Here is a 19,203-nt window from a genome sequence, read left to right as displayed (position 1 = left end):
ACTAGTATAGTATAATATGGACCTGTAAATCCGTTATATATATATAATATTATATAATATATAAATAAGTCCAACAATTATAATAATATTTACCTTTATAAACTACTTTACCCTATAAATAGTATTTAAAGTTTTTCTAATTAATAATAAAGGGTATTAATTCTTTAAAGAGATATTATTGATATTTCTATAATTAATGTAAATTCTTATATTATTATCCGGTTTTCGTACGAATAATACCGGGGATATTATATTAAATATAGAAGGATGTATAAATCCTTTTATAAAATTATTATCGAACTACTACTTAATAATTCTAAATTCTTAGAATAATATTAACTTTACCTTTAAATATAATAATTCATTACCCAAAATCAATTTAATTTTATAATTGTAGGAACAATACTCTAATAGTACTTCCGTATCTATAGGGTTAACTATTCTAAATAAGTCCTTATATTTATTAGGAAAACGTTCTCTAACCTCCTTAAGGGTATATTTTAATTTTATAGATTTATCTATAAATTTCTATATATCCTCCTTTATAATACTGTAAATTCGGTTAATATTTATTAATAGTACTAGTATTTACTTAAAGGGCTCTATCTCTTCCCTCAAACTACATACTCGGCTAACGAAAGTATAAGTAGTTTCCCTTAATTTAAGGGATATAATTAAAAGTTAATTTCCTATAACTTTAGTTTTATAAACGTTAATAAAGTTGTAAATTTTAAAATCTTTAAAATATTTTTTATATAACTCCCCTCTACCCTATATAATATTTCTCCAAACGTCTTTTAATGATATCGGCATAGCTATGTGTATTTTATCTTTTTAAAGCTCCTTCAACTTAGTTTAAATAATTGAATTAATACGTATACTTCTCAGCCGTATTATTATTATAACGGTTTCTGTATTAATTAATTTAAAGTCTATTGTATTAAGGGGGTTCATTTCCAAATTCGCTACTTCGAAATAGTGTAAATAAATATATTTAACCTATTCTAATTTCGCTATCATCTATACTCCATAACTACCTTTAATTTTTATTATTACTTTAATTTTATTTAATTTCTTAATAGGGCCGAATAGTTCTTTGAATTCTCCCACTACCGCTAATTATAATAGGGCCTCTATTATTAATATTTAACTTCCTCTTAATATTTCTATAGAGTATATAAACGCCCAATCTATTATTATCTATTCCTCTAATTAAAATTTCTTAGAATTAATAATAACTTATTATTTTAATACTTTAACTACCCTTCTCTCTTCCTCTAATGATAGTTTTACCGTAGCCTCCGACTCCGGGATTGTAAATTTTAATATTAATACCCTATTAACGTTTTCCGCCGTATTAATATAGGTTCCAATATATCCTTTATTCTATATAATTTTATTAATTACCTAATTAATTTTTAAATTATAGAATTATAATTATAACTAACTTAAGATTATTAGGTATTCGTAGGCCAATTTTACTACAAAGAGTTTAATTATTTCCTTATAGTAACCGATCTATATAGTTGTTTCTACGTAGTACTCAACCCATTCTTTAAACCCGCCGTCTATTAAATATAGGGGTCTTGCTTTATTGAATTAGTATATTCCGAAGTATATTTTTTTATAAACGTTCTATTAATAAAGGCCTTCTTTATATAGTTAAAGTCGATTAATAATATATATTCAATTTTATTATTATATTAGCGATACTAAAGGTATATAGATAAAAGAGTAATATTCTATTTATAAATATCTAAACTTTCTATAGATAAAGGTTCGCCTTTTTAATAAGTAAGAGCCTATTGAATATTCCTATTTTCGATAGAACTATTAATTTTCTTTTTTCTATTCTTCTAATCCTTTCTAGGCCCTCGAATATATTTTAATCCGAGGGTTCGCTATTTTCCTATTATTGGGTAGTGCCGGTCTAAGGGGCTACTATATTGGCCGTATCCTTTAATAGGGTCGTAGAATCCGTTATAGCCCTAACGTTCTACTTACTAGAATTTCTACCCTAAATCCTATTACCCTTACTACTATTAGCGCTAGAATTAGTATTACTAGTAACTTTAGGCTTCCTACTATAATTAATCTAATTACGGTATTTACGAATTTAATAACTGGGTTTACTATATTTAATATACTATTTAGCTACAAAGTAGGTTTAAATAACCTCCGGATCGATTTTATTTATTTTAATATAATTAATTTCTATAGCTTTAGAGTCCTTCTATCTATTATTACTACTATTACTACTATTACCGCTATTATTACTACCGCCGCTAATTTAACCGCTATTGTTATAGAAAGTAATATTGTTAAAGGATTTAAATAAACTGCAATATAATTTCACCCATCCTTCCTAATTGTTATAGCTGGAGGTATTATACTAATAAAATATTATAATATAGAAGTCCTTATTAACTTTATCCTTCAATATACAAACCTTCGTAGCTATATTATATCTGTATTTATTTACTAATATAGTGAACTATATTTTAAAATCGGCGAAATTAATGAATATACTATTAGTGCCTATACTTTACTTCAATTAGGCTATAGCTTTCTCGGAAATAGCAATAATATCGCTTTATTAGAAATGGGAAGTTAAATAATTTAAAAATCTCTATCCCGTAGGCCAATCCTAAGCGGCCGAATAGTAAGGGTTATTAAGGATCTTCCTTATACTCGCAATAATAGTAACTCTAACTTCGTTATCTAAGTAACCTATTGTATATAAGAACTTAATCTTCTTATTCGTACAATAATAATTATTAACCTCCTAACGGGTATAAATAATTATTGATTAAATAATAAATTAATTATAATATTTAACTGTATCCTTTTCCTTGTTAATAAACTATTCGGGGTTTTTTATTAAATTGTAATAATGTACGTAGGTATTAGTAATAGGGGTGGGGACGAAATAATAGTCTTCTAGGCTTATAATATAGTTATCGGGGCTATTACTTCTTCCTAAGCTACTAAAGCTATTAAAGCCTCCGCTGAATCTTTTAAATCCTTCGAATCCTCTAAATCCGCCGAACCCTCCAAATCTACCAAATTTTCCGCCTATTCCGGGCTTTTAATTAATAGGTTCGCCGGCTCCTCCTATACTACTAACGCCGAACCTACTAATATTAATACCGCTAATAGCAGCTCCTCCTATACTACTACTATTAATATAGTCCGTACTACTAATATTATATCCTCTAATTCCTCCCTTAGAGCTACCCTTTTTAATAATATATATTTCTAATTCGTCGCTATTATTATTTATATACGTAAAGAATTTAGGGTTTTTAATAGTTACTTCAATTAATTTAGTTATACCGAATTAAACTTCGATCTAGGTATTTCTAAACTTCTATTTAGTATATTCGAATTCCTTATATAGGATCTTAGTTTAATTAATATTAGTTAAAGCCTCTTTAAAATTAATATTTATTTCCTCAAAGGTGTCGTTCTAGGTTTTAAATGCGGTTAAAATATTAGTATATTATTATTCGGTTATAGTAATATTACGATTTTTCTAATCTACAATAGTACATAGGGAGTTATTATTGGATTAGAGGAACGAGATATTCCTTTATAAGGTTATATTCTTTCTAACGACGTTGTTATACTTTAATTACTATTAATTAATTTAAGCAATATATTAGGTTTTAAAGACTTCCAAAATAGTAATATACATTTTTAAATCCTCTACCTCTTTCTTGACTACTATTATTGCAGCATCCTTAACCTTATTAATTATATAAACCTTATTATTAAAATCCTTAAATTTAATATCGAAATAGTAGAGTAGCTTTATTACTTCTATAAAATCTCTTACTTTTTTAATAAAATTACTAAAGACTAAAAGGCTAATTACCTCCTCCTTACAAATAAATTACAACTAGTTAAAGCCTTGTAATAATATTAGGAATACTTTATGTAGGTTAATTTAACCCTATTGGGCTTGGGTACTAGAATTAAATATTTTATTATAATTTTAACTAATAATAATTAAAAAAAGAGAATATCACCTTACTACGATAATTGTATTTATAATATTAATACTATTCGTAGTATTTAATTAAAATTCTTGCTTCGTATCGACCGCTGTCGGATATATTTTAATTAATTGCTTCCGACCGTACTAGTCGGTTGAATATAATCTTGCGAAGACCGGATTACTATAGTAGTCTTTTACTACTCTTAGTCTCTCTAAGATTATTTATTGCGCGTTAATGTAATGGTTAGGTATAATAAAGTATTACGGGGCGCGAGCAAACACTAAACTAAGACTTTAATTATTATACGAAGAATAGGAAGAGAATTCTATATACGTACAAGAACTATATAGGGCACGCTATAGAGCCCAGTACTCGGACTACACAGCGCGCGTATATATAACTACTATACTACACTTAGACAGTTGTATGCAAGCTAGCTATACTACTGCAGTGTAGCACCTATCTATATATAGGAATATGGCAGCAATGCCTATAACAGTTGGATCTATATATTTGCTTGGTCCGTGCGCCCAATTAAAAAACCTTTTTTCAATTATACCCTTCTAGTATAGTCTTCTCTTACTCTCTTTATTAAATATAGTATTTCAACTATTATACAACTACTGGCTATGTAATAGTCTAGCAGACCCGTTATAACTATTAGAAAAGGGAAAGTGAGATGCCTTTATATATTTAAATTAAGGGTAAAAGTGGGTAAAATTGGGTAGAATAAGTGTAGAATCTACTGGATTTAACCTCTTTAATAATAGCTTTAGAGGATTAAAAGTAGATTTAAGCTAAGATTAGAGTAGAAAAAATGCCTTTGTGTGTAAGAAAGTTACCAATTTTGCTCTTAGTTTACTTTTCCTCTACTCTTTAACTCTTTAAGCTAATAAGTACCTCTAAGCTCCCTTAATTAGACTAAGAGGGTAAAGAACTAAGCTAACAAACTTTCTAGTATTAGATTGTATATACAATAATAAAGTTTATCGAAGAACTTATATATTAGTTTTAGAAAGTTTGTTAGTCTCTTACTTACCCTACATATTCTTATAAGAGGGTAATAGGGAGAATTACAAGGTAGGATAGGTCTATTTATAAGTTTTAATTAGTTTAAATAATTTAATTCCAAAGTAAGAATCGGTTAACAGAGGGATTCAACCACCCACACACAAACCCTTAAATTCTAACTAGAACTACTAGAATTTCCTAGTATACCCTCTATAATTAGTATAATTACAGGGTATTAATAGGGTACTTACAGCGGGCTGTTACATTCCCCGTCTCCCCTGCTTAAAACCCCTGTCTGTAGGTACCAAGCTAACGAACTTACTAGGACTAATGTGTACATCCAACCTCAGTTTGATCGGCATGTAGATCTCAAGGATCAGCTTCGGCCTTGGCGAGATTCTGGGTGGTAGTCTCGGTAGTATATAGCACTGCACGTGTACTGCGGTTGCGAGCAAAAGGTTTACCTCCCTGTTAGGTATCTTACACGGACTACCACAGCCAATGCTTCGTGAGCACTGTGTAGTCAACGACCTGGCCCGCGGGTTTAACTTACCCATATCACCATAGTACACTACCTACCTATTCCGGTCGACTCCTAGCGTATTGTACATACACATAGTAAAGACGGCCGCCAACGCCCTTAGTCTAATGTACGGCGGACAGAGGCGGTAGTGTCGGGTAGCGTAGACAGGTTGATAGGTTCATCAGATAGATGAAGGAGGTCCAGTCTCGGAAGGATGGGGCCCGACGTAAAATCCACACAGTACTACTTTTACTTTACTAGTGAGATCGCTGGCAGCGATATTGGGTGGATACCGGTCTGTCCAAAACTCGGGCAGAAACTGCATCGCAGAGATGGAAGTCCTTACCATGCATGCACCATGCGCCAATACGCTTGCGATTGGAGGAACAAACAACCCTGTTTCTTTGAAAAGGCGACCAGGAGACGAACAGACGAAAAAAAATAGAATTCAAGTGTCTTGACGGTCCTCTCGCGCTGCGGTCTAATCGCGAGCACCAAGTAGCTGTGCGCGCCTCCACCCGTATTCCTCCTCTCCCCGTCGGCTATTGTTTGCGTCCACCGTCCACGCTCACGTCCACCGCCCACCGACTGTCTGCTCTTACACGTCCCTGCGTCCGTCATCCCTTTCCTGAACCTTGCTGCCTTCGAAACCACATGAACCACCACACCCAGGATGCTACCTCCCCCATGTGCCCCCTCCGTCCCCGTCTCCGTATCATCCCCGTACTCCCCGTACTCCCCGTACTCCCAGCCCCGCTGTCCCGCCGTCCTCCCCGTCCTCGCCTCGGTGCCTGAGGGGTCGGGGTAGACGCGGAGGAACCGGGATGGAGACTGTGGGCATAAACCATGAGCACATGCAAGTATCCATTACTATGCAGGTGTCGCCCAACCGCATCAGCTTGCTATAGCCTCCCAAAAGGCTGTATATGCATGTATATCAAAACCTCCTATCCAAACCTTAACAGCTTTCCCATTCGTCCGGTCAATGCATTACAAGAAATTACGCCCAAAAAACAAAGCTCTCCGTGATTGCGGAGTCAGGCACTAGTATAGTGATGGTATTTGCTGATCAAGCATGTCGGGGTAATCGCCCAGTTCATCCCCAAAGGTTTAGCACTCTCTTACGCGTGGTTGCTCAGTGTTGTTCCCTAATTTGATGAGCCAGTGGCCGTGAGCTACATGTGGCCAGTTTCTGAGACGGATTTGTTTGAAAGTTGACTCGTCTGCCACTATCCACGAGCATGAACCCAGGACTCCCAGCGTCGTGGTGGCGGCGGTGTGGTGGCGGCGGTGGTATTCGAGGCTTATTGCTTTTAGCTAGTATGTAGTCTAAATGTGTCTACGTCTTCCCTTTGATATCCTCCCGGCAGGTACAAGTCCGTTCTAGTGAGGCTCTGGGAAGCAACTGGGCCAACATGCTTGCCTTCAGCTACTATGCAGTAGTCTCCCTCGTTAGTTAAAGGGTACCTATGCATCAAGGCCTTCCAGGGATTCCCCACGAGATGGCCATTTACCATTGGCTCGAGCGCTATAGCACCTCTGATGCGTCAGCCATTCATAGAGCGCCAATTTGCCATCTGACACACAAGTAACACGGTACGTGCATTCCTTGGGCTCTCGGATTCGCCCGTCGAAACCTTTGGACTCGTATGCGCTTTGGACTGATTCCATCTCAAGGTTTACAAGGCCAAAGCCGTCCGTCTACGCACCACGCCCGTCCTTTCCCCTCTTGGATACTAGCTTCCTCCAGCAGGGCTGGATGGTCTCGAATGTGCACGTACAAGCCCGAGCACCGGTCTCTCGGGTGCAAGTGTACCTGACATAGACACACACTCTAGTTGTATGTACCTCTGTGGATCCGTGTGTGGCCTTCCAGCTGGAATTGTCCCTTCACCCAACTTCGCCAGATTCAACCGTGTATCTGGTATCCTCTTGGCTCAGGCATACCTTGGCGACGTGAGCTAAAGCCAGTCGCGCTCGGCACTACCCACAGCATTTCATGCCCGAGTGGGCAACAGCCCGGTGAACTCCGAGCCCGAAGTGCCCCTTCGGCACCCTTTTGGATTTGAGTATGTACTTCGCCGGTCTACGTACGCGCTACCGTGCTTGCAGTTCTGAGTATTCGCCCTCAAAGCCACTCTGCGCTAACATGGGTCTCCCTTTACCGAGCCATCGCCAGTTCTCTTGAGCCCCGAGCTCCGCTGGCCTTGGAGAAGAAAACCACTCACCACACACTATGCCCCACCAAGCGGTCGCTCCTCGAGTTTCGCTAACCTTTTCCATCTGGCCTTTTCTTACTTTTTCTGTGCGCCTTCCATGCTGAAACCCATTGACCAATTGCGTGCAGCAATCTCTCGAGTTGTTGTATTTCTCGCCCTAGTGGTGCTTGTCCAAATCCAGCGCTAAGAAGAAGACCAGGAACCCTTGCTTCACCCCATCCCTTCCCGGTACCTTGACGCCCTCGTACCCTCCATATTGCTATACACTAGTTTACACTACATACCTGTAAACAACTATGGAGGTCATGCTAAGTAATTACTTACACCGACGAAGGAGAGCGTAACACCATGACGTATCGGACGGCGCCGGCGAGTGCGGTCAGTGCAATCAGAGAGACTGTTGGAGCTCCTGAGCTTCAGACCGAATGCACATCCACGTCTCCGCCTACGCGAAACCACAATGCTAGGTGCTCCAAGTGGCATGGTGCTTCTGTACTTGCGTGGTGATGTGCTTAAGACCTCCAGACTGTTTCGTAACCACGAATCATTATATATTCTTGCTGCTTATAGAACGGCGAGGGAGATCTCTTTGACACTAACAATTCAGTAGCTTCAGGTTCATTCAAGTGTCATAAATCATCCTGCATACTAAGTTACACAAAGGGAAGGCGGCCTTTTTTTCTACACACAGTCTAACCATGCAAACGCCAAAGATGCCAAAAACACCAAAAACATGAAAGAAAAGAAAAAATGACCGAACTCCATCCAAGAGTATATACGTACTCCACCAGCCGATCATGCTATTGTCCGTTCCTCTATAATTCGCTGTGTATGACCGCCCACCAAAAATGATAAAAAACAAACCCACCCCCCCCCCCCCCCCCCCCCCCCCCAAAAAAACCAACATATTGCGCCAGGTGATGCGTTTTTATGAACCGTTGCCCCCGCTAGCCGGTGTAAAGTAGAAGGGGTGCTTGCCCCTCCCACATTTGATAGTCTTGACCCATCCCATCTGCCCCCTTTTTGAGTAGGCGGGACAGGTAGGGATACAAACCGAATAACCCGTAGAAGAAATAAGATAAAGTAGGGACACCCCCCCCCCCCCCCATGCCGGCCGTAAAATGCATTGTTCTTCTCCATGGTCTTCTCTTGGAGATCGAAATAATGGGAAACAAGGTCAGATGCTCCAGAGTTATGGACCCCCAAAAAAATCATAATAATAAACATCCCAACAAAACAAGCCGCTTGCTGTGTAGCTGATGTGTGACGTAAACGCTCCGAGATCTGTGTTTCAAACGAGTTTGCGAAGGCGGGCTGGCCTTCTCACACAAACTGCCTACGCAAATCTGGGGACTGCATAAAACGTTGCGCCTCGTTGGCCTTTGTATCGACGTCGATGGTCGTTGTCTGTATGTGTAATTGCTGTCCAAAGGGTTGGTGTTGTTGTAGCTGTTTTCTCGTAGGCTGCCCGTCCGCGACACGCTGTTTGACCTCAAAAACAGACATTTGTGTCGATATAGCATCAAACCGTAGGCGATTGTGGATAGTAGGTTGATGTGGGGTACATGGACCAGGACTGCTGGGGGAGATAAGAGGATTGCGGCTGTGGAACGCTGGTCGGACAGTATCCGCGGTCTAGGCCGCGTCAGTAAACGCGCGCACACAAGACATCAACCAAAAACCACGGGAGCTACTCACCAGCTTCAATGTCCTCGTAGTTGACCTTCATACCGTCCAGGCAAGAGATTCCCGTAGCTTGACCCATTACAGATGAGTCCATCAAGGAAGAAGGGACGCTTGTGGGGACGTGGCTAGCCGCGTACTCATCAGGATGCCCCGTGGATGACGACGGACTTGAAACCACTGAAGAAACAGTGACTGAAGAGACAGGGACGACCGGAGGCCATGCCTCACAAGGTTCAGGAGTAGGGAGGTAAGATGACCCAAAGCTTGTCGGTGCACCATAGTCCGTGGAGCCTTGGGGGATAGATGCCCCGCGACCTGGAACTGCTGATGGCGAAGTTTGCAGTCCATCTACCTCGTAGCCTTTGGTAACAGTGGGTTAGCCTTTGAGACCATAGAAATGACCACATCAGAAAAAAAAAAAAGAAAAAAAAAAGAAAAAAAAAGGAAAAAGAAAAGGAAAAAAAAAAAAGGAGGAGAAAAGAAAGAAAAGAAAACATCAAAACTAGCTTACCAGATTGAGGAAACGGTCGGTTCCCGATGCCAAGGGCTTCCCTCAATGCTCGTACTTCGTGTTCCAATGCCTTGTTCTTCTGAAGCAGTTCACGAACCATTCCATCGCGGTTCTCCCTTCCCCTTGATTCTTCTAATTCGCGTTGTAACCTTTCAATGAGCTCCTTAGTGCGAGCTCTTATTGCGCGTTGCGCTTCCCGATCATTTGCTCGCTTCCTAGCTAGCTGTGAAGGCGTGAGGGTAGAGACGCTTCTCGTGCCTGTGACCGCAAACAAAGATAAAGTGTCAGGACGTTTTACGGTGGATTTCCCTGAGAGAATGGGTATTCAGCACTCACCTTTCCTCTTCACCGTACCCGGCTTATTGTCCCCGGTAGTGGGAGCAGGAGGAGACCGAGCCATCTTGAGTTAGTGATTGTTGTGTTGATATGGGTAAGTGTACTACGACGTTGGTGTTGTATGTCTATCGATGTTGTCTTAAAGGCCGAATTACTGTTCTTGAATATTTTGTCTTGCTCGAGATGAGAGTGATGAAAAGAAATAGATACGGTTCGTCGTTAGATAAAGCCGGAGCAGGTGGACGGATGGAACCAAGGGAAGCCTCTCGCAGGAAGCCCACTTATAAGAATACAGCACGGCGTTGAAGCGTAGTCTAGGCTGTGATCAGAGATGGCTCCGCCAAAGAGACCAGGATGAACAGGAAGGAACCCTGGTCTTGCTAGGTCTACAAGTACACACTTCCACTCTTCAAAGGTGACCTTCCAAAGGTGGGGAAGGTGGTCAAGGTGGTTTGAAAGATCGGGATCAGAGGAGTATGGACCAGAAGCCCCAGTCTGTGCGCCAGATGCTTTGGGCTGTTGCTTCCACTTTCCATTCCCCAGTTGGTTTCGGAGACTTGGGGACTAGACATTGGGGTCCGGGCCACGGACGAACTGACGGGGGCGAGGCGGATGGTGCTCTAGGCCGGTCATTCCTCCGCCAGCCCTCCTCTCCCGGGCCTGAGCGGTCCCAGAAGAGACACGCGGTAGAGAATGGCTAACCCCCAGTGCTCTCAAACTCTCGCATCTTGTATAACGCCTTTATATAATGATGTCCCCTGTTAATGCTAACCCCCGCTTGTTCCAAGGCTCCTTTTTTGCTAAGGATTTTGACTACCTACTTACGTTGTCCCTAGTAGTTGAGACTGCTATTTGCTATTTATATTACTAATGGTATAAACTAGTAATAGGTAAGAATATTTATACTTATTAATATCTGGAAGTCTAGTAGCTCTAAGTTACTTCTTTTTGAAATTATAACTATTTTACCTGATTTTTAAAGTCTATACTTAGTTTATCTACAAGTAATCTCTCTTATTAGAAAACAGTTAATAATCCAAATTGATTATATTAAGAAATAATTTTATATAGTACTATTTAGTAGAGTAACTAGCTTATATATATATATATATATTATCTTAGTAAATTTCTACTACTATTTACCTATTTAAAGATATTAATAATTATATTTAAGCTACTATTAGCGAATATATATTTTATTTAAATATTTAGATAAGTTATAATCATGAAAACTATATTATAAAGCTTGGTTATAAATACTTACTGGTTATATTATTGGTATTACTATAATATAATAGTATGATAGTAAATATACTAGCTACTTTAAGAAATTAAATTGATAGTTTAAAATACTTTATCTTTTTATAAAAATATAAACCTTTTATAAAGTAAGCTAATATTATACTATAATATATTGTTACTAGTTAATAGACACTCTCTAGTTATTATAGTATTAACATATAATATTATTATACTATATGCTGCTATATTAGGGCTATTAGTAGCTCTGATTATACATAGTTCCACGTGTGTATACGTATATAGACTAGCCTAGTCTAGACTCTCGCTTATATAGCTAGTCCTCTATATACACTTTCCCTTCACCTTCTTTATATTATAATATATATCCTACCTTACACTTAATGGTACTCTGTTACCCTATAATCCTAGTTAATAAAACTCTTTAACTTTATCATTATCATTATAGTAACTACTAAGCTAATGCGGGCTCGCTAATTACCTAAATATATTTAGGAGCTCTATTTATATATCTTAAAAATACTACTTATTCTTACTTATATAAGTTAAAATACCACGTTTATAATTGTTATAGTTGCTCAATTATTCTTATAATTATACAAATTAATAATCCACTTTATAAGTTCAATATAATTCTACTTTATAATAATTTATATAATAATATTCTGCTATACTACTAAGATAATATATTTATGATTAAAATATAGTAAATAGATATTTATACAGCTTATATAGGTTTATATAACTTTTTATATATTTTGTAGTATATTAAATTTATATATCGTTCCAACTTCCAACTTTATTACTATATGGTAATATAATATTACAGTATAAAACGTGATACTATAATACTAGTATATAAAGGTAATATAGCTATTATAAGCTAGATATACCTTCTAGTTAAATATATAAGGTAGTTAGCTATTAGTAGCTATTTTAGTACTATAATGAAGTAAATACTATAATATTAGTATTCTAGTATATAGTAATATACTCCAATATTTATTAGCAAATAAACATTATTCTACCTTTTACTAAGCTAGGTTTAGCCTAGTAGTTATATATATTACTACCCTATCATAAGTACTAAATATATTATTTAAAACAAAGTATATTTATATCAATATAGCGTTTAAACTATGTCTCTAGTCTTAATATTTTTAGTACTTTTAAATACTTATATATTCCTTTTAAATATTTACTTATTATATCTGTAGTAATAATACTAGTGTAGAATTATTAAAAATAAATAACAAACAAATTAATAAATATAATATAATATTCCAACAAGCCTAAAGTTAAATGATATAATTATACTATTATAATAATTAATGTTATAGAGCTGACGCCTAAGGTATTTGCCTAGCTGGCACTTAGTGTAAGCTAGGCGTGCTCTCTAGTTGGGTGTATTGGCTAGACAGTTGTTAGCAGCCGTTATTGTACCAAATGCACTACGTACTATTAGGTATATCCCTCAGGGCGCCGCACGGGCTACATTTCTAACTTTAGTTCTTCTAACACTTTTAATACTTACGCTTCTTATATATTTAACTGTCGGCTCCATGCCAGCTATATTAGCATAGAACTTTCTCCTCTTTATTAAATATTCTAAGCTCTTTTCAAGACCTACTTATATATATACCTTGTAGATCCCTTCTAGTTATTTAGAAAAAAGTATAAAATACTACTAACTAAGATATATTATACTACTAGAAATATAATATATAAATTACGTATTTAAAATACAAGAATTACAGCTATATAAAAGGTAATGAAGTATAAAAGTTTTATAAATATATTCTATAAAATATATACTATTATTATAATTATGTTTATATTTAGAGAATTTAACATCTTAGCGGTTTTGAACTATAATTGTTATAGGGCTAGCGCTTGAGGAATTGGCTTGGCTCTGCCAAGCCGGGTTCGTATCTTATCGATAGGGATGCGAGCCTTATAGTTGGCCAGCTCACGTATTTGCCTAGCCCGTACGCCCGACTATAAAACCTTCTTTCGACTGCACTCTTCTAATATAGTCTTCCCTTGCTCTCCTTATTAAATATAGCATTTCAACTATTACACGACTGCTTGCTATGTAATACTCTAGCAGACCTATTACAATAATATGTACATTTTACAAAATTTCTACTTTTTACAAAGAGTATAAGTAACTGCTTTCTCTTACATTTATTTAAGAGTAGTTATATAAGAGGTTAAAGATATTTATATTTTTAAAAATCTCTTCAAATCTTAAAATATCATAGGTCTACTGGGTATATATAATAATAGGAGTGGAATAGAACTTAGAATTATTAATAAGGAGAAAAAAGTCTACAGGCCAAGTCTGGTCTTTAGAGGCATAGTTATATATTAGAATAAATAGGTAACCTAAAGCACTAGCTAAGTAAAGTGCAACTAAGCTTGCAGGCCCAGTCACTCTATCTGAGCACTAGCCTCTTATATAAGATATAGTTTAGTATTATCTAGTTTATACTTTATAAATATAAAATGGAAAATATATTAACTAATAATAAACTATCTTCATTTATTAACATTTTATATAAGAGGAGCAAGTATATATAAGAACTTTATTAGAAATCTATGCTGTAGGCTGTCCATTTACTAAACTTTCTTATTTACTAGCACTCTCTTCCTAGGTATTTAGGCACCCCTAGTTTTCATTTCTCTTCTTCTATTAAATAACTCGAGATTTAAGCCCTTTTTGTTGTTATTATTACAGCCTCTGATAAACTTCACTATATGTGCAGGCTTGAAACACAGTGCCTTTTGCATTTCTCTACTCGAAAAGTCATTTTAACCCAACGTCCCTACTACGTAACTGCGTAACGTCAGTGCGCGAAGGGCTAGACTAGTGTAGACTACCCAAAGACCGAAGCCCGAGCCAATATCCCCTTAAAGCGACGAAAGCGGCTACAAGAAGTGGGAAAGGAGGCGAGGTATTGGAGAAACGGATCGAGCACTATCTGGTATGTTTTGGTGCAAATATGAACTTTGTCGCACACCCCGGGGACCCACGCTTTCCATCCTGTCCGAGGTCCGATGGGATACGTTTCGAGACTTAGGGGCCACTTGTTAGGCAGTTGAGCATGTCTGTCGGAAACGCACGGGCGTGGGACAGCGATATAGCTTCAGCAAACAGCATGGTAGCGTGTTGAGAAGAGTTTGCGCGCGGTGAGAGTATATAGTTGAGACCTTACTAACCCATGTAGTGCATGCGCTCAGTTGCAAGCACAGAACAAACAGGCACTAATTAGAGGCAGTATCGACCCCACACGTTGCAACATCATTGATCTGCTACACGCGGTTAGGACCATGCGGAGATCATCGGTAGTAGAAGACCGGTGTGAATGGCATCATACCTTCTGAAACCATTCCTCGACCTCGTAGTCCCCACCAGCACGGAGGTCACGGTGGAAAGATAGTGTTAATCTGCAATAGATCGTCTTCAGTGCTCATACTTGTTGGTTCTTACCCAGAATTCCAGACGAGGCACAACCTCGCAGTGAGTTGGCCAAGCCACGACTCGGCAGTTTGCCTGAACCATCCATCTCCTCAAGAGTGTAACCAAAGGTTACTGTTCCGAGGGACAAGCCATGGGCACGGCCCGGGTCATCAATATCCTCCGCGAGGTTTTCTCTTTATGTTGAGCTTGCATCGACAGCGCTTACAAGATCATCCATTCCGCCTACCTCTGTCGGTCCGGTCATACCACTCGGAGGTAAGGCCCAGGCGGGCAAGGGGCTCACATAGCTCCATGCTCCATCAGCATCCTCATATCTGAGACTGTGAAGCCAGAGCGAAAGCTCTTGCTCGCCAGGATCTGTATAGAGCGGTGTCCGGCAAACGTCACAAAGTTGGCCAGACATCTTTTCCGCCTTCTTCCTATGGTAGTTGTCCACCATCTCGTCATAATAGGCAACCGCATCAGCAATGTCCTCTTTGCCCATCCGAGAGAGACGGGAGATGATATCCTCGTCACTGTTTCGAGCTGCGTCGGCATCGTTACGGCCGAGATCAAACCCCCAAACCTTTTGATTGGCATAGATCGGGTCATTCTGGATGGGGTGACCTAAAAATTGGAGATGAACCCGGATTTGATGAGTCCTTCCGGTAACGGGAAGACAGCGGACAATGGAATATCCCTCTCCTTCGCCCCTCCTCTGCGCCGCTTGCTCTGGGTCCGGCATAGCCGGTTGTTCGGTCTGACCCTTGGTAGGAGGGTCAACGGGAGGATAATAGGCCAGGCGCTTGAAAACGGTTCGAGCCGCCTTGCCGTTGGCGCGCACACGGTTGAGGGTTAGTTTGGGGGAAATCTGAAGGATGGGTTGATCGCAAACCACTTCACCGTCGGGAAACCTGCCAACAACCCTGGCGATGTACTCCTTGCGGACACTGCGTTGAGAGATTTGAGCAACGAGACGCTCGGCCGCGTGCTGACTTTTGGCAAGAAACATGATACCGCTGGTGAGCCGGTCAAGTCTGTTGCAAGGACGCGGTAAGAAACCAGGTCCCCTCTCGGACTTGATAATCTCGACAACGGAATTGTAGTTGTAGCGGCCAGCGGGGTGGACGGGGACACCGGACGGCTTGTTGATAACAATCAGATCATTGTCTTCGTGAATCACGCGAATGGGCTCGGCTGTGACGGGAGGCTCATGACGGTGAGTGGTATGGGAGATGAGGTCACCATTTTTGAGGACGTGTTCGGGACCGACGGCCTTGCCATTGACGACAACTAGGCCGGTCTCAACGGCGTTACGGTAATACTCGGCCGGCCGGTCCCGGAATTCGACCTCAAATATTTCCATCAGCTTGCGACCGCGCCAACGCTCCTTGCACCACGTGTTGTAGGTGTAATGGTACGGTACGACGCGGCGAAGGCCATCTTCGACATAGTAGGGCCGGGGCCAGGGATCAGACGGAGTGATCGCAACAGCGGGAGGTTCAGCGGCCGGAGATATGATCACCGCATCCGACACTTCAACAACCGACGTGGGGTTGGGGGTAAGGGGTGGTGTTTCATTGTCATTGACGAGTCTTGTCGCGACTGTGGCCGCCATCTTCTGTCTCGTGCCTGAGAGCAATCGTGACAGCGATGTTATCGATACGAATGGCGCGAGCAATGCAGCAGCGGTGGAGCGACAAGAAGCCAGGGTGGCGATGGCTTACTTGGTTGTCGACAGACAAGACAGTAAAGGGAGGATGGAGGGCCGGATCTCCAGCAGGACGTAATGAATCGGACGTGATGGTGTTGTGTTGTCTTAAGTGTAGGTAAACGGAAGAAATTCCCTTCGGAGGATGTACGTACAGAGTAGTGCTACCCAGTTGGTGCAATAGCCTGCCTGATAGTGTTAGCACACAAATATAACACACCCGCTTAACGTTAATATCGACTACAAACTTTGCTATTGCGGGGCTTCAGTTACCCCATTTTTGATGCCGTATAGTAAAGTCCCCTGTTAATGCAACTAAAGCCGGCAGCCAAATTTCTTTGTAAAAGGGGGGGTTTTGCAAAAGAGGGAGCTGGTGCACAGACCAGTACAGGCTGTGGGGCTACTAAATCACGCCGCCGGCCACCTAAAAGGAGCGGGGCGGATAAAGTGACCGTGTGCCTCAATAATGTGACCGCATACTAACTAGAAGGGGCTATCCTATACAGTATATTAGTAAATGCCAGCCACACTAAAATTGTACAGCAGGCAGTATGAGTATATATCCCTAATATATTTACGAAATTAAATACGTACCTTACAACACACCTATACCTTATCGTTACTATCGCTATTCTATTACCGTAGTGTTTATTATTATTAAAATACCCTACTTTAATTACCTTATTAACCCTTTAAGTTTACTACTAGCGTAATTAATCTAATTAGCGCTCCCTCCCCGCTATCCGCTATAAGTTAAATTTCTAGTAATAAGGGTAATATTAGTAAATATCCTTTATAATTATATTACTTTTATAAATAGAAGTGGTTTAATTATAAGATTCTCTTTTGTAATATTAATATTACTATTAAAGTTGAAGGGTTTAATATTACGGTCAATTGTAATAATAATAAGGTCGATAGTATATATATTCGGTATAATTTTATATACGGCGAGGGTAAAAATAAATATATTGGCTATACCTCTAAGGGTATCTATAATACTTCGAAGTCTAGTAAGAAGGGTTGTGAATGGAAGGTGAAAGCCGTAAGATATAAGAAGTTCGGCGGTATTTGGAAGTTCGATTATAATTAATATTAATATAATTATGATTTGAATTTAAATATTGTAAGGTATTTATTTAAGTACTATCGATTTAAGAGGAGTCTTTAAATTATAGAAAGTATTTTTAAGTATGGGAAATAATTTAAAAATATATTTAGGGATATTACCGTTACTTTATAAACCGATTTTCTAAAAATTAAGATTAGGAATTGCAATATATTAAATATATTAGCCGCTATTAAAGTTATAAAGGTAAGCGTGTTTACCCTTACTTAATAGTTCTTCAATTTTTTATAATCGGACTCCGTAGTATTTATAAAGTTTTATTATAAGAGTAATAGTAATGAGTTTAGTATATTAGATAGTAATAGGAATAAAGGAAGTAAGAAGCGTAAATTTTTTGTATATAATAATAACCGTCCGATTAATTATATATTCTGGACGTACGATTAGTGCGTTAATTAGTAGAGGAACAATTTAGAAGTATAGTTTTTAAACTGTATTTGTAAAGTAAATTAGTTCGATATACTTCTATTATAAACTTATCGTATAATTTGTATATATACCATATTTAATATTGGGTATTATTTATTAAACGGCTAGAAGAAGAAATTATTTTATTAAGTTCTATACGTCTTTGAGAGATTGTTTACTAATAAGAATATTGCTAGATTGAGTGTAATAGTTGAGACGCCCTTGCTTTCAGAGCTTGCCCGGCCATTGTCGTAGGCCCGAAAGGTGACATAGAAGATCTATACTAAAGGTCGTAGTTTATAGGCCTACTCTAACGCTGTAAGCGAAGAAGGCGCGGCGTATCTATCTATAATAGGCTAGAATGCAGAAAATTACCCGTCTTGGCGCGTGCTTGGCAGGCCCAAATAGGAAAACTTAGCGCTAAGTAGGACACGGTTTGAATAGCAGCTCGAAAAAGCTACTTTTTCCTTTACAACGGAAATTCCTCCTCTATTGTCGCGTACATCGAAATAGACATGCTGTCAGAATGACGAGAAAGAAAAGGCGGTCATTTTAGTACCGGTTGCATTGTAGTATACGCGATGGTTATTGAGAAAAAAACAAAAGAAATTAAAAATAAAGATTTTAGTTGCGACCGTAAGGTCCTAGAAATGACCAAGTCCCAGAAATGACCAAGTCCCAGAAATAACCAAGTCCCAGAAATGACTAAGTTCCAAACTATACTATTAACCCTAAAGAGCTAGGGGGGTTAGGGTTAGGGTCCAAAATGGAAAATTCTGGAAAAGAGAAAAAAATAAAAAAAAAATTTTTAAAATTTTGCCTTCGAGTTTTTTTTTTTTTTTTTTCTTTTTTCTTTTTTTCATTACCCTTTTTTTTCAAAGGTTAATGATATAAGGAAAAAAACTCGACAATTAATTTAAATAACTATTACTTATTGGAGAGGGG

At 38.6% G+C, this 19,203-nt stretch overlaps 4 protein-coding genes across 4 annotated transcripts; all 4 read right to left on the bottom strand.

Moving 5' to 3' along the window:
- Positions 1-7,911: 7,911 nt before the first annotated feature.
- On the bottom strand, positions 7,912-8,312 carry B0T23DRAFT_412414 (uncharacterized protein; the record flags this gene model as incomplete). Its single annotated transcript, XM_062839484.1, has 2 exons — positions 8,079-8,312; positions 7,912-8,013 (listed from the first exon to the last, which is right to left on the bottom strand). Exons 1-2 carry the CDS (start codon positions 8,235-8,237, stop codon positions 7,912-7,914), a joined length of 261 nt encoding a protein of 86 aa, XP_062692772.1. The 5' UTR covers positions 8,238-8,312.
- Positions 8,313-9,128: 816 nt separating this feature from the next.
- On the bottom strand, positions 9,129-10,552 carry B0T23DRAFT_138752 (uncharacterized protein). The gene is made up of 4 exons (XM_062832320.1): positions 10,288-10,552; positions 9,952-10,209; positions 9,453-9,800; positions 9,129-9,389 (listed from the first exon to the last, which is right to left on the bottom strand). The coding sequence occupies exons 1-4, from the start codon at positions 10,349-10,351 to the stop codon at positions 9,277-9,279; spliced, it is 783 nt and encodes a 260-aa protein (XP_062692771.1). The 5' UTR covers positions 10,352-10,552; the 3' UTR covers positions 9,129-9,276.
- Positions 10,553-15,206: 4,654 nt separating this feature from the next.
- Positions 15,207-16,628, bottom strand: B0T23DRAFT_428592 (pseudouridine synthase; the record flags this gene model as incomplete). The annotated part of the gene is made up of 1 exon (XM_062840142.1): positions 15,207-16,628. One exon carries the CDS (start codon positions 16,626-16,628, stop codon positions 15,207-15,209), a length of 1,422 nt encoding a protein of 473 aa, XP_062692770.1.
- A 2,001-nt stretch (positions 16,629-18,629) lies between these two features.
- Positions 18,630-18,779, bottom strand: B0T23DRAFT_317413 (uncharacterized protein; the record flags this gene model as incomplete). Its single annotated transcript, XM_062835001.1, has 1 exon — positions 18,630-18,779. A coding segment is annotated over one exon (150 nt), but the record flags the coding sequence as incomplete, so codon positions are not given.
- Between the last annotated feature and the right edge of the window lie 424 nt (positions 18,780-19,203).

The sequence above is a fragment of the Neurospora hispaniola genome, assembly GCF_033458365.1.
Source record: "Neurospora hispaniola strain FGSC 10403 chromosome Unknown B0T23scaffold_4, whole genome shotgun sequence".
NCBI lineage: Eukaryota > Fungi > Ascomycota > Sordariomycetes > Sordariales > Sordariaceae > Neurospora > Neurospora hispaniola.
This window is presented reverse-complemented; position numbering and strand designations above follow the sequence as displayed.